The sequence below is a fragment of the Polypterus senegalus genome, chromosome 12 (genome assembly GCF_016835505.1).
Source record: "Polypterus senegalus isolate Bchr_013 chromosome 12, ASM1683550v1, whole genome shotgun sequence".
Taxonomy (NCBI): Eukaryota; Metazoa; Chordata; class Cladistia; order Polypteriformes; family Polypteridae; genus Polypterus; species Polypterus senegalus.
This window is the reverse complement of record NC_053165.1, coordinates 63,668,932-63,685,325: the sequence shown is the minus strand read 5'-3', so window position 1 is coordinate 63,685,325 and position 16,394 is coordinate 63,668,932. Positions and strand designations below refer to the sequence as shown.

At 36.6% G+C, this 16,394-nt stretch overlaps 1 protein-coding gene across 4 annotated transcripts in view; it reads left to right on the top strand.

Annotated features, from left to right (window-relative positions):
• The first annotated feature begins 1,797 nt into the window (after positions 1-1,797).
• The window catches only part of LOC120540810 (lysine-specific demethylase 2B), a 93,045-nt gene continuing 78,448 nt past the window's right edge, over positions 1,798-16,394 (top strand). For 2 of the 4 annotated variants that reach the window (XM_039771878.1, XM_039771876.1), the window contains exons 1-4: positions 1,798-2,018; positions 5,699-5,843; positions 7,058-7,136; positions 8,872-8,918. In XM_039771878.1, coding sequence (XP_039627812.1) covers positions 1,890-2,018; positions 5,699-5,843; positions 7,058-7,136; positions 8,872-8,918 — 400 coding nt within the window. In that variant the 5' untranslated portion in view covers positions 1,798-1,889. Of the gene's footprint in view, positions 2,019-5,695; positions 5,844-7,057; positions 7,137-8,871; positions 8,919-16,394 lie in introns of all 4 variants that reach the window. The other 2 variants (XM_039771877.1, XM_039771875.1) reach the window with 1 other exon arrangement.

Sequence of the window (16,394 nt, the reverse complement as noted above, 5' to 3'; positions counted from 1 at the left end):
TTTATGAAGTATCTGGATGAGCTATTGCTATTAACTAAACAAATAAGCTTGATTGACTGAATGGTCCACTCTTGTTTGTCAGCTTTTTTATGTTCTACTCTGCTACTAATGTATTGGTGTCAAATGCCACAGGACACCTTTTGAGCTCACCGCCAACATGGTAGAATCGTTTAAATTCCTTGGCACAACTATCAATTACAATCCAAAGTAGGATGAAAACATAACTGGTCTTCTCAAAAAAGCTAAAAAATCTAAAATCTAAAAAAGTTAAACCGAATCAGTACTAGTACAGTTTTAGAGAACGGTCATTGAAAGTATCCTCACTTTCTCCCACAACCCAGTCTGGGGTATGGCAATGCATCTGCTCATTCAAAGTATCAACTGCAGCATGTTATTTGAACAACAGAAAAGACTTTATCCTTGAAATTGGTCTCCACTGAAGTCCTGTATCACAGGTCAGGAAATGTGCTGGAAATCAAAGACTACATTCATGCAGGCAACCACTTTTTGCAGTCATTACCATCAAAGAAACATTTCCAATCCGCAAAGCCCATAAACTAGTAGACAGAGAAAGTTTCTTTCCTACTGCAGTCACAATGGGTTAAACACAACCTCTAACTGATCTGTCTTGTCCCGATTTCTGTTCTCATCTATCCAATATAAATTGTTTATTTTATATAGGACTTAAACTATTACTAGGTGAGAGTGCAATTCTACTTTATTATATTGTGTTATATTTCTGTGTTTACTATATAATGCTCTGATGGTGTTATGTATTTTATATTGTGTTCTATATACTAGTTCTATAATTCTATTCACTTTATTGTATGGAGGTAATACCAAGCGAACTTCCTAGGAACTATGCTGTCTTGGATTAAAGTTTAAGTTCAACCTGGAGTGTTAACTTGGAGGAACGGCAGCATATTAGGCAGGTGGTCACTTAAAATCATTAAGTGTGTATTTCCGTACATTTTGCATACCTTAAACTACCTTATAGTCGGGGTCAACATATTGTGCACACAATATATTCCGTATCTTTAGATTTGTTTAATTAAATCTTATCCAACTACCTCTGTTGAATTACAGTTTTGTCCGTTATAGGCATTCTTCCATTCTACCCTTTTTTCAAAATGTAAATCTTTCACGATTTGTGCTGAAGAATAGAATATTTTAACCATTCCTAACTTTACCTGCCTACTAGAAACTCTAATTTTCTCGGCGGCCTGTTGGAATCATAACATTGTATCTTATTTTGCAATGAGTCGTGATCGAATTACCATTCTCCATCTTTATTTATTATTTGCACGTCTGCACATGCGGCTCCATGGGTGATCAACCGCCACGCACACCGAAACGCGTACTCCCCGAGTGTAAGCCAAAGAAGTTCACTCCAATCTCCCACTGAACCGTACGCACAAGCAGCTACAGCTCATCGGCCAGCCTCCCCGGAGATTTCACGAAAGTCCACACCGACTCCTCCCTCAAGACGAGCCCCGCAGCACGTGCGCCTGGATGACGTGCACGCGCGCTCAAACCAAACGAGTAACACCCCCCCTGTAAAATAGCACACATACAGCCAAGGAAAAGAAGAAGAAAAAGCCTAACAGACCGATAAAAGCATCAATTACCCGTCCCCGGAGAAGCTTACTGCCAAGCGGCACACCATAAGAGCGGCGCCTGTGCACTTATTTTGTTTCTCCACGCGGCGCCTCCCCCCGCCGTCCTCCGGAAGATGCTCTCGGCCCGCCCACAACTTCTTGAATAAAGATGACGCACAACGTGCTCGAGCAATGTTTTGATTCTCCGGCCGTGACGTCACCGCCAGTACTATACAAAAATGGTTCCTTACTTAGTTTGGAATCGGAAAGCAAAGTGTTTTCTAACTTCAAATGTGGCCGTGTGAGGCCAGCCATGAGGGCCTAAACTGGTTAAAAGCTGACGAAAGCTTCAAAATTAAAAAAACAAAAAAAATTAAAAGGAAAAAAATGGAGGCGCACGCTGAATCTCGACGCCGACTGGTGTGTAGTTTTACCCTATCATTTTGTAGCCTGCTTGTAGCAAGAGACTTAAAGTAGAAGGCATTTTTTTGGTTTGGTTTATTTGAAGCAAATTAAATAAACAAGTTAGGTGTGGAAAAACAAAAGAAATCAATTACTCAGTTCGTGTTACAGACGTTCTGTGGTTAAGCTTTCCGGTTTTTGGTTTAGTGGCGCGTTGCGAAGGAGGCTTGTTGTGCTGCACAAACAAACATGAGGATCCAAATGCAAGAGAACGCTGGTCGTCGAATTGACGAGAGCGCCGTTCAGGTTTATTACTAGGGTTTAATGAAGCTCGTGCCCAGTGATGTTACCAGCACGTTTGTGTGGTTGGTTTGGGGAAGAGGATGGTTAGAGGCAGGCGTGCAGCGGATAGGACTCGAGTCAGGCAGAAAGTGGCGCTCTGTTCCTTAAAGCAGAAGGATTTGGAAATAGCGGGCCGGTCAGCTATTTGTCTGCAGCCTGCTTTGACGGGCCTACTGTCGTAAGGAGGCTCTGCCATAGGGACTTATTCGAAATTGGTCCGATTCCAGCCCCCCAAACACGAGGGAACATGCCGATCTGAACCAGTTGCTGTCGGTGTGCCCCCCCCTCTCGTGGTCGCCTGCCGCTGCTTTCATGTATCTACTTGCGATATTTAATGAGACTTCTCCGGCCACCTCCTCTCCCTGTCCCCGCGGAATACGACTTGAAACAAAATGTTAAAAGAGCGAGAAGAGGCGGGCTCTCCCTCAAGCAGTGTGTGTTGTGTTTTGTTTTTTTTTTTTTTCTCCTTACTCTCTATCAGGAAAAAGTGGGACTAGTCAACTGGGCAGTAGCTTGCCCAGCATACCTCTTATATACACACACAAAAGAAAATCACCTGCCGCCGCCCCTGCGCTTTGTTTTTATTGCACACGTGTTGAGCTAAACCCCCAAGCACGAGACCAACCTGTGACCTGCCGATCGCTAAGCGCTTTGTTTATTAGGTGCGATCGATTAGGCTCACGCCTTGCTCATTTCGTCTGACATGTTCGGTGGCAAGAAGGCTATAATGCAAATAACATTTAAAAAAAAAAAGGAAGTGACTTTTTTGGGACGTGACCTACTTGAGGTTAATTGCTGCATTCGTGTAACATCCATTATTTGATTTCAGTCATTAACTCTTTATGACAGAGATTAGCTTTTGTCCCCTCCTCCGTTTTTTTTTTTGGCAGAGGCAGCTCATTTATTGGCAGCCTTTGTAATTTTTACACTCTTTGAAACGCTTTGAGGTTTTCCACTGATAAGGACGCTGTGTGGTTCTGGAATGCTTTGAGTTGGATGTTTGGGCAGTTGGGGAAGTGCCGTTTTAACGAACTACTAGGGACAGGCTTTCAGTTAATAGTGCCTGGTGGGAAGTAAACACTTTAATAAATAAGCTGTTGAAAGTGACTCGACTTTGTTTTATCTTGTAAAGAAATAATTTTAAGCAATTGTTGTACTTGCAATGCAAGTGGGTTTTAAAAATTGACAGTGGTCTTCATATAAGTTCTGTCTTCCTTATTTTAAATTATATAGTGCCTTTAATGTCTTATCAATCATATAGTGAACCTCATGTCTGTTACATGACACCGTTTATCTGTTATAGTGTCTTTCATATCAATGTTTGCCATCTTACATGTCTATTTATTTCAGGGGTGTCCAGCTCTGGTCCTGGAAGGCCACAGTGGCTTCAGTTTTTCCTGCCTACCAATTTTATAATCTGTGTTCTTTTATTTCAACTGCCTAATTTGTAAGACAGTGCTCTGAATCGTTTCTCTTTTCATTAAACAGCAGACCAACAAAGACAAGATGTGAAGTGCACCAACAGATGACTAGCTTAGTGGGGTCCTCAAACTTCAACCAATTTCACTCCCACTAGTTTATTACTTAGAAGTCAATTCTTGTTGTTCATTAAACCCACAGCAGACCTTTCCAAAACTGATCGTTTCTAAGAGCATCGTCAAAATGTTTTGGTATCCTGAATAGATCCATATTACTACTTCACCTTTCTTGATTTTCAAACATTTTATGATGGACATAGGTTAGCTGGTTATATGTTGGCATCTCACTTTAGTTTGTTTGCTAACTAAAAAAAAGAAGATATTAAAGGGTCTGTGTTTTAAATAACAAGTCAATTAAAATTAAGGCAAAAGAAGTTATTTGTCAGCAAAAACTGGAAATGAACTAAAAAAGTGTTCGGAACGAAAACCTGAGGTCACTGATCTGAGTTGGACACTCCTGATGCATTGCACAGTGTCTTTTTTATGTTATTATAGAGCACATTTTGTGCCTCTTTGTGATATAGTGCTTTTCATATCCTGTCTGTCAGTCTGTTTATCATATAGTTCATATGCATCTATCTATTGCATAGTTAATATACCATTTTCTGTGGTTGATTAATAAAACTATTAACACTTGAGTGGGGGATTTTTAAACTCAAATTCACCATCAGTATTATAAAGACATCTATAAAATAAAGCCATTATTTTTTGGATCTATCCGGCTACAACTTAAAATTTAACATTAACCCAGTCGGTGTGGTGTGTGTGTGATTTTTAACATTTTAATAAACACTTCATGCAAGGTTTAATGATTGAAATAACTTTTGATGCAATTTATCTGTATTTTATACACAACAGTTTTATAGAAAGCTTCATCAAGGCTTTTTTACGTGGCACTTGAGAAATGTAATACATGGATCAAAAGAGTACAGTTCAAGTGAAATAAGCAACTTATCATTATATAATGTTTTTTTACAAATGATCATACATTTTACACTCCCAATTATTTTGTATAGCACCATTTATTGACAGAACCATCTAGAAGGTTTTTACTTGCCACATAACCTCAATAAATGCAGTTCAGGTAATGTATAATATTTGAATGAAGGAGCTTAATGTGATTATAATTATTTCAATAAGTTAAACTATAAAAATGATACTTAGAAAAAGTAAAGCTTTGAGTTAATTTTATTTGCAAAGTGTTGTCAACAGGCATTAAACATAATCACAATTTTAACATCACATTGTACAAAAACACAATGCCTGGATTAGTCCAGGAATGCCATTCGGTATGGCCCTTACCTGGAAAGGGAGAAACTCTTATTTATTCCATCTCAATACTACAATGGCATTTGTCATGTTTTCGTGACTGTTTATAGCGTATGTGAGTGAAAAACGGAATAACTGCTAATGAGGAGAAAATTTAATTTTCAGTTTTGTGTTCTTTTTTGACTCGAACTGGCTATAGTAATAAAATGATCTGAACTGTTGCCAAACATTTTTAAGTTTGTAAATTTTTTTCTGTAAATAGATTTCTATTTGTTTTGTATTGCTTTATTCATTTAAGTTAAATAAATAACTTGTTTATAATATAAAACAACTACAGTAAACTCTTTATGAACCATCTTTATGAGTGAAAGCTTATCTCTCTAAACTATTCAGTCTTACTATAAAGTTACCATTTTTAAGGTGAGAAATATTACCAATATAATTACTAATATAATTAATACAGCTTCCTTAAAAGTTAATACATTCATAAATAAACAATTAAGAATATCTTACAAATATATTTCTTGCTCTAAAGATTAAAAATATTGATTAGATTTAAACTGCTTTATTACACATTTATTTTGCCTCCACCTTATGTTTCACAAGCAGCGCTCTATTGGCAGAAGAATGTATGATGAAAATGATGACCTGTCAGATGTGGAGGAAATTGCCAACATCCGGGGGTTTGATTTGGAAGATAAACTGAAAAGTGAAGCTTATAATTTATCTTATGTGGATCGCATGGATGGGAAAGGTAACAAGGATTTAAAGTGTCTGAAAAATATCTATCTATCTATCTATCTATCTATCTATCTATCTATCTATCTATCTATCTATCTATCTATCTATCTATCTATCTCATAAGGGTTTTATAGTAAGGAATTCCATAGAAAGGCGCTATGTGAAGTACATAGTGGATGAATGAGATATTATTATATTTTCATTTCCTTCTTTTACACAGGACACTCAATCTTAAGTATATTTGGGAGAGTGTTACTTAAGTGTCACTCTTAACTTTAAATAAATGTAAAGTTATTTCAGAATGCTGATATGAGTACAGATTTACTTCAGAATACACAGGGTGAGGGATAAGCAATATTGAACAATTATAATGAGGCATATAATAAGAAGATAAAAGTCTGTCTTTCCTGCTTGGCCTCACTAGGAAAAGCTTTGTCTTGTCTCCGATGTATTGGCTTTCTTTCGTTCGTCTACTTTTCAGAAAAGCACTATGTCTGGACTTAAATGGTGCTGGCAAGAATAAGTCCAGGAATCACCTTCTTTACAGAACCTCATCATCATAGTGTCACAGTGCTATTTTTAACACCTGACTCCCCTCCCTTGGATTGCTCCCTATGTCATTTCCTCAAAGGGCCAGCTACACTTGGCTTGGTCTTCAAGATTGGTAGAGTCTCGCTATTCCTAAATCTGCTGTATTCTAGAATCTTGGGAGAATTTTCCTGGTAATTTAGATTAAATAATTTTTTTTTTTCCCCCAAGGAGAAGAAATAATTTTACAGAAGCTCAAAATTTACGATGCCTTGACACTTACTCACCCTGGTGATCCATGGAGTCTAACCATCTGCCAATTCTGTGATCCAGTTTTTTTCCTTTTCCAACCCTGTGCTGTTTTGATTGCACACTTGTCTCTTTTGCATACTTTCCTGTCCTGTCACCTCTTAACACAGCTAATCAGATTATGTCCAGGCAGTTTTGCCAAAGGTTTCTGATTCAGCCACCCTTTCTAATATTTCGTAATTTATGCTTCCCAGTACTGAATTAGTCAGTCAATAGCAGAGAAAGGCCTTGGATAACCAGTGTTTTTTCTAGGACTTTTTAGCAATTAGAAGAACATTTTGAAAATAAAACAACTTAATTTTTAATATGTAGTGCACAATTTAACATTTAGTGAGGGCATTTAAATTTAATTAGTTAATAATGACTTTACCTGTTTTATTCTTTTCACAGATTTTAATTATGAGTATGTTCAAAGAGAAGGCCTTAGGATTCCTCTCATATTCAAAGCCAAAGATGGGTTAGGAATCAAGTAAGTAATTTATTTTAATTATTTTCAAATTAGTTTCATTTATGCCATTGATACTGTATTGTGAGTGAGTGGTAGCTAGCTTACTGTTCATTCTGTGAAGAAAACTAATATTGTCAGTTGTGAAAGAACTGAAATTATGCCCAGTAGCTTGTATATTATTGGTCTGAGATCCTTGATAATTGATTCTACATTTACAATTTGGCTTTACTGAGCAAACTTTGTTTTTGCTATTACATAAATGTTTTGGTATATAACACTCTTCAAAATGATTGCCTGTTTCAGCATTTGTTTCTAGTACTGTAACTGAATGCTAATTTTTGCTGAAAATCTGTATAACACAGTGGTGAAGGGAGAATCAAGCCAGATCACTACTGTGGTTTGTATTGCATCTATTCTGAAAGCTCATCTGAGATGACAGAAGTCTTGATTGATTCAGCTTTTGCCTTACATACTTTCAATGCTGTTTTATACCAATTATTACCGTCTAGATTGCTTAGTGGATAAAAGCAAGATTCATAGTTGTTTGCTTTAATATACACATTGAAACTATGTGATCTGGTGATACAGCAGCTAATGTTCATGCCACGAATCTTTGGGAGCTGTCTTTGGGGATGGAAAAGCGGACGCATGTTATTTAATTCACAGCACATGAAGGACTAAACTTATTTATTGAACACCAGAACAATTATCAAATTTGGCCGTCAGTGTCATGAAAGTTCAAATGGGATTTCATAACAAACACTGTCCATTGAATTGTGCCGTTTTTCATACAATTAAAGAAAAAGTAACATAAAATTAATGCACTGTTTGTAATGCATTACACTTTATTACTGTTTTTTTTATAATTAACGAGTAATGTAACTAAACTACTTTTAAATGTAATGTCCCCCAACACTGCGAATCACACCTCTGCATGCTAATTAGTAAGTCACTGATTAAAAGAATGATAATACCAGAAAAAATCATAGCACAACCACACTGTCAAAGATTCTCAAGATTGATGTAGTTTAAAGATGTGAGGCTAGCAGAGATGGACTCGGACATGTTTAGTGTTCATTCCTATCTTGTGCCTGATATTCCCAGTGTTGTCTCCACGGATTTGGTTTATACCAGTTTGAGAGTGTTGTGTTATTGACAGACTGTCAAAAAGAAAAGAAATGCTGTTATTGCATCCTTCCAAGATTCAGTTTGTTCACCTCTGGCACAGTTCCACACAGTTAATGCGATAATAGGCCTAGCAAAAAAGTGCCATATTCAAAAGTTTTTAGTAAGTGTCTTGAGAAGTCAAGCAAAATGACCCCTTTTATTGGCTAAGTAAAAAGATTACATTATGCAAGCTTTCAAGGCAACTCAGGCCCCTTCTTCAGGCAAGAGTAATACAGTGAATGGAATTCCCAGTGATTATATAGACACGTAGACAGAAGCAGCATTGGAAAACCTTTAAGTGAGACACATCTGAGATGTAAAAAATTAATAGACCTCTCCAGGCTAACACCCTAGTTCTAGGAAGTGCCAGTAAATTAACCTCCGAATACCGGTATACATTATTGTAAAACACTTTTTGGTAATTATATGACTGTAAAGGGTGTCAGATATTTTTTGTATTTTGATTATTTTACACTGCTCCTTAATGTTATTATATAGAGTAGAAGTTTATAATGTTTGTTAAATTAATGCAAAATTCAATGATATGTGTTACTGCTAAACTAAATACTGATTTTTCATTGCTTTAAAGAATGCCTGATCCTGAATTTACGGTCAGTGAAGTGAAAGGGTTAGTAGGTGAGTCTTTGTTTGAACTATTTTTTTTTATTATTTTATAATTTATAATTATAATTTGTATGATCTTATCCTACAACATCAACTCTTTAAAAAAGAGGTTCATTGTAATGTTTTTTTGAGAATGTAATTAATGGGGAAACAGTTAAAAAAACACCTTGAAAAAGTATGTCGTGTTGCAAATGTGTAATTACTTATGTGAATTTTGGCTCTGCTCTCCACACTGGGATTACTTATGTTAAAACGGTACTTGTGGCTGAATTTCTCGAAAGGGTGCTAATTTTTACCTTTTTGCTATTTAGACATATTTTGATTGCACCAAGAAATACAAGATTCTGTTGTCTTTTTGTAAGTTTCAAGGTTTTTATTGGAGGAAGTGATCTAAATGTTCTCATTTGAGTGAGTGTGTTCCTGTTTTTCATTTTGGAAGTTTAATTTCAGACTTATATCCAGCAAACACTTTGTGGCTTCTCTGGGGTTGAACATAATGGTTGACTTCATCATTTTAAGACTGCCTGTGCTGGGAAGAGTCTGTAATCTTTTAAAAGGCTCACTAAAACTGGACAGCTGAAGACTGGAAAACTGTAGCCTGGTCTGATGATTCTCGAATTCGACTGAGACAGGCAGATGGTAGGGTCAGAATTTGGCACCATTAATAATAATCCATGCACTCAGCCTACCTTGTGTCCGCAGTCCAAGCTGGTGATAATGGTGGTGTAATGATGTGGGGAATGTTTTCCCGTCATAGTTTGTGCATGTTAATACCAATCATTTGTTGTTTGACTGCATGGCCACAATTTATCCATCTTCTAATAGCTACTTCCAGCATGATAATGCACCATGTCGCAAAGTGATTTCATGAACATAACAATGAGTTCACTGTTCTTGAGTGACCCTCCCAATCAATGGATCTGAATCCAACAGAACACATTTAGGATGTGGCAGAACTGGAGATTTGTAGCATGAATGTGCAGCTGACAAATCTGCAGAAATTCATTCATTTGCTTTCAAAGACCAGGTCTTGGGGCAAACAGTCTTAGAAGTGAGGCCCAAATGTTCCTTTGCCTTCAAAGGAATCTTTGCAACATCTTTTGGAATCCATGCGAAGAACTGAGGCTTTTTTGAGAGCAGAAGGATGTCCTACCCTTTATTATTATGCCTAAGAATTTGCTTAGTGAGTGTAAAATCCTTTGTCCAAACTATCATACTACCCAATTCACATACTGACTGTAGACTGTTTTTAATCAGTTACCCTACAGCCTATGTTGGTCCCTTCCATCATCATTTTTTTTTTCTGAAATGAAGACTTCTGCAGTGTGTTCTTTAAAATAGTGTCTGATTCTATCTTATCACACATTAAATATTGTTGTGCATGAAATACCCAGTAGAGTTGTTCTTCCTTATACACTCTTGAGTGTATGAGACTCACTGTGTGAAGCATGTGGGAAGTTGCCAAGAACATTTTGTTAGTTTTGTTAGCTTTGTACATGCAAGAGACGAGACATTCCATTTTAATTTGAAATGCCTATTTCAGTTTTGGAGCTGTACTTTTTTTTACAAGCTCCTTCAAGTTGACACATGAAAGATTTGTGGAGCAATATCCAGTTATGAGTACTCCTGTAAAATGCCCAGTTCAGCAACTGATGAAATAGTGGCATACTGCTGGTTTTGTGAGTAGTGCATTGAAACCAAGAAACCCTTCTGTCTTTAAAACTTTGTGGATTGTATGTAAAGAAGTCTTCACAGGTAGGCACAGTGATTGTAAAAAAAAGATGGGTGTGTCAAAAAGATCGTATCAGTATGTGCTTCTTGATTTGTAAGCCACGTTTTTGTGAGTCTCCTGGTAATTCCATACACAGAACAGAAGCGCACATTTAAACTTGTCAGTGCTTTATTATGAGTCTGTGTCTGCCAAATTTGGAACAAAGCTCAGTTGTTTTCTGATATTGTTCAGATTATTTGTTTTCAGGTTTGTTTCATGGTTTTTGGCTTCATTTTTAGAACATCATATGTCAGTTGAGCAAGACTTTTGTGGAACTTGCACACCTGTATGGAGAATATGTTAAATAATCGGGCACTTGGTAACCAAACACTTAACACATTTCAGGAAACAAATTCTTTGTAACTATTTCAGCTTGCAAACTCCGCACAGTCACTTCCCTAAAAGTGTGCATTTTCTTTCTTAGCAAGCAATGTCTTTATTGTGGGTGTAACACAGATAGATTGCACATCTTTTATATCCTGTTGTGCTTGCCAGGGGGTTGCTGAAAAGAATTGACTGTTTATCTTGGCTTTGCATTATGCTTCTTATTTATAGTATATGCTTTCAGAAGCAGCTTAAACTCATTCATCTTGAAAAGGAAATTTGTCAGTTTTATCAGTGGCTGTCTTTGTTACATAAATGGTTGACTTTTTCAAAGAGTTATAAAACATTACCCACTGGTTAAAATTTTATAAGCTTTCTCAGAAATATGTACTTTTCTGTTGCTAGATTATATTTTTAAATCCTTGTAAGTGCTATAGGACTGTCCTCTGTTTGTAAGAATAATCTTGTTTTTTTCACCATTGTCCAGAAACATTTATTTTTTCCTCTAACTCAAAGTTTGATAATAAAACCTAAAGGATTTTAAGCTTTATAATTAAAGCACACAGTAGACTCAAAGTGCTGAATTTCAAAGTGATATGTCAATCAGTATGCCCCTAGATACTTGCCATTGAAATTTCTATAGCCTTTACTGACTGAGTCTTCACATATATTAGTTTTGAATTTTTAGTAACCCCTGCTTTTTTGTTTCAGGGTTATGCAAGGTGTTTTCGTCATTATATGTGAAACACATTACTGTGTGCTATTACTCTACACCCTAGCACCATCAGGCTTCTAGATATTGATTTCTCCTTGCAGTTTTCTTCCTAGTGATTCACACAGTTTCTCTGTCATTTAGCCTGTCTCAATGTCAGGGAGAGCTATTGGCAGTATAAAGCCTGAAATACTTCTTAACATTGTCCTATGACAGCTGTTTCCATTTAACTGTGGATTTACCCACAGTCCTGTCAGGTTGAGTTGTGTGGTTTCCAATATCCTGCTTTCCATAAATAAAGTTCAGGTTCACTGTTTGATCATGCTGATTACACACCTGTCTGCACTACAGCTGTTTACTCGGCTGAGAGCTACTTCTCTCAATCCCTTAGCAGTTCCAGCGATTGCCTTCCACCTTATTAAAACAACTTGTATGTTTGTCATAGACCAATATGGTGGGCCACCCATTAGGAGGTCACCAGGCCATTTCTTGGAATAGGTTGCAGGACATATGGAACAGCACAATTGTGATATACTAACACTAGGTAGTTTTTAGCAGACCTTAAAGGGAGGGTTCATTATTCTTTGTGCAGGTCCATCTCCAACTCAGCACTTCTGTCACTCCTTTCTTTTCCTTTATAGTTAACATAGGCTTTTTTCAAACACTTTTAACAGTCTTTGGACTTTCTTCTTACATGACTGTTAATTTTGTCAGCAGTTGTATTCTTTTTTAACATTTTAGTTGCATAACTAGTGCATTTTCAGGGACTTTGTGGCCCTCATGGTGCCTGGCTAACCACAGAGAAGTTCATTCACGTGAGGAAAGTTTATTCGTTTACCTAGTTTCATACAAATGGACTTGGCCTCTGCCTGCCTGGTTTGCTGGGCCAAGTCTATAACCTGTATTGCTGTAGTGAGAAGTGACTAGTTCCTGCAGCTGAAATTTGATCTTGGGGTGTGTGGGGATTTTGCTAGGGTGACTGTATGGATCAAAGTAAGTCGAGTATCCAGAGAGGGGAACAGTGGCACCTGGCCTGCTCTGCGACACATCCAGTAGGGCAGATCTAGACCATGGTATAGTCTAACCTGTGTGCAGTGGTCTTTTAATAACTTTATCCATGATTCAAGGGTCGCAGGTTCACGCAAAGCCTTCAGCTTTCCCAATAGTGGTTCCTGTTCATAATGCAATAGATGCATACCTTCCACAGAATTTAGGGCGTAACTGAGTGTAAGTTATTCAATTTTTAAAATCTGTTTTAAAAGGTTGTTTTGCATTGTAGTTGCAACATTGGCAAGTGAAGAGCCTGTGGGGTGGAAGAGAGAGAAAGCCAGAAAATTTATTAGGCAGGATGTAAAGCAGATATATTAGATGGCAAAAAGTGAGATGACAAAGAGCAGAGCTTCCTGTTTTGTTTGAGAAGCTGTGAGTGCTACTGTGAGCAGCAGGTCACTTGGAATAAAATAGCTTGATTGTAGCCAGAAGAAATAATAAGAGTACAGAAGTTTTTCTTGTGTGTTTGTTGGAAATGACCAACAGCTTGTTAATGACAATTGGTTTTATTTGATTTATGTGGTATTATGATAATGAGGAAATAATAATGTCTTAAGAAAGCACAGTGTTTGAAGAACTTCTGCAGATATTGTAGCTCTCAACAAGAATGTCTTTGAGCACCATCTTATTAATGTGCAGATGATATTAGAAGTAAGGCTTGTGAATTGCAGAAGAGGTGACTGTTTCAATTTAACCTTTTTCTAGATTGTAATGTTCTGGCATTGGCTGAAATTACTATGCTGTTTTATTGTATCATCATTTATAATTATCTGAACACACTTTATTTAAAGTTTGACACACTGTTTTCAGATTTATGAAAATGCTGCTAGTTATTGCAGAGCCCTGCGTCATCCTGTCTGAAAAAGCCCTGCACTGCGTTAGAATACTATATAAATTTAACAGCAAGAGAACCGCAATTGTTTCAGTTCTGGTTCTGCAAATTATCATTAGCGGGCTAAATATTTAATTGAATTTAGAGTAGCAACTGACTTCAATTGATCTTTTCAAATTTATTTGTAACATTTCCTTCCTTTGTATCCAACAGTCCTTATTTTTAGTATGTGTTAGCCAGTTACCGAATACAGGATCTAATATCACAATTGCTTTTAAAAGAAAACACACTTACAGATGGATGTAAATCTGTAAAAGCTAGCAGAGAGATCAATTGGATTCATTGAATTCATCTTCAGCTGAGCTTTTAATCACATGATCTTTTGTTTAGGTAAATTTTGTGAATTTCCCCTCTGCGATCAATAAAGTACTATCTCTCTGTCAGTGTGTGTGCCAGTCTTTCTGTCCTGACATTTGCATTGATCCAATGAGCAGTTTGCTCACTGCATAAAGTCACTCTCTCCCACCCTGACCCGAACCCACCCAGGTATATACCCACTACAGTAAGCTGCCCAGAAGGCAAAGGCCACATAAATGTCTTGTGTTCCCCTGTAGTCTTGTAATGAAGTGATGTAAAATGGTACGTCATTCATTGTTAACTTCTTAGAACTTCAAGAATTCTATACATTTGTCTGTTCTTGGAGTACCTTCTATGGATGCATGAAAGTCACGTTTAAAAACTCATCCCATGTCTTGAGCATTTTAACTGACAATAAAAGTGAATTTATTTTCTGATATGAATCTTCTGTCACTATTGATTTATTATGAGTATTCACTATTATCATATCATAATTTGATAGTCTACTCTGTTTTACCCATCCATTTAACTTTATGCATTTCTTTTTGAAATTTGGTTATGGTGTGAAAGAATTTGTGTTTTATCTTTTTGCTTTTAAATATATTTATGTTTGCTTTATAAAGCACCTGGTGATGATGTGCTGTTTGATATTTGCCTGGTGAAGCAAATGTGGGTTAAATGCTTGGATTGAAATCTATCAAGTTTCTTGTTTTACCTGACCAAGGTTTAGGAAACACTGCATTTGACTCTTGAATAATTACGTAAAGTTCTGTTTTTGAGGTCAAGTTTGAGGTGATTACCCCACAGCAGGTAAACTTTTAAATCCTGTTTGTGTGGAACAAATGCAACCACAAGTGCAATGAAGTATATAGCTGCCTACATCAACTTTCCATTCCATTAATCTTCAGCCTCCAGTCATGTTCTTATTGTTTATTTTGTGAGAGTTTTCTCTTATCCTGCTAATATTAGCACACATGCTTTAGAATGATGTTAATTCACCATTCTCATAAACAGACATTTATTTAGCAGAACTATATAGTAAATAAAAATGGGTATTATTAAGCAACCCTTTGGAAAAGATAACAAATTAAAAAGTTATGCATCTGGAAAATGAACATGTTGGACTAAAATGGTTAAAATGCAAGATTAAAATATAAACACTTTTTTATAGAGTGATAACTATACCAAATACTAAAATACAATTTTTGAAAAGGTTCTAAAGGCAGTAAAGTATTTTTAAAAGCAGATGCTTTGCTGCCCAGAAATGAAAATTCATGGTTGACATATCTTGAATCTACTATATTTATGTCTGTCTTATGGCAAACTGAGATCCCGTTAAAAGTTTCTTTTAATCTTGAACTTGTTGCTTCTAGAATAGTCTTCATCTTCCAGTGACCTTGACTTAATCTGAACGTATATAGTAAATGCGTGGATAAATGGTACAACTCCCTAAATGTTACTAAGTATTCTAAAATGTTCAATCTTTGCCATATCATAAAATAGTAATTTAAGAACATAAGACATTTGACAAATGAGTGGAAACCAATCAGTCTATCAGGCTTTTTTGTTTAGTTAATGGCTAAGCTATCTGAATATCTCATCTAAATACCTCCTAAAGGTTGTCAAGATTTGTCCTTCAACTTCATGTCTTGGTATTTTGCTCCAGATTCCCACAAATCTTTGATTAAGGAAGTGCTTCCAGGATTCTGTCACAGATACACTTCAATTTCCATTGGTGTCCTTGACTGTGTGATTCATCATTAATTTGAAAGAATTATGCCTGATCTACTTTATTTATTTAATTTTTAAGAACGGGATTCGGTCCTGACAGCCTACTCTGGTGAAAAATAAACAGGTTTAATTCTGTGAGTCTTTCCGAACATGTCCTTAAGTCCTGGGATGCTCTTGGTTACACTTTACTCTGCACAGCTTGAAGTGCTGTGATTTTTTTTTTTTTCTATGGTGACTAAAACTGCACACAGTAATCCAAATGTGCTCTCATTATTGAATAATATAGACTGAGAATAATGTCACTTGATTTATATTCAATTAAAATATCATAGAATATAATAAATTAATAATTCCACACTGAGCCAGCTTCATATCTCAGAATCACAACTCAGTCTGTAGTAATCCGAGGCATCCCTGCAGTCCTGGACTCCTAACCATTGTTACTCGCTGCAGCAACCCAGATATTCAATATTCTCCCTGATGCAACTTTCTGTACTAAAGGGCTCCTGTCCTCCTGCACGATCATTCTATTGCATCATCACCCTGAAAATAGCAACTTCCATGGTTTCCTACAGCCTTAAGAGATACAGTGTCTTCTAGTAGTGACAACCCACAGTACTGGAACTACTAGACAAATTCGACATTTTAGACCTTCTACAGTCTGACTAGAATTTGTGAACAACATTTAAGTGCCTCTAAATCTTGTAGCTG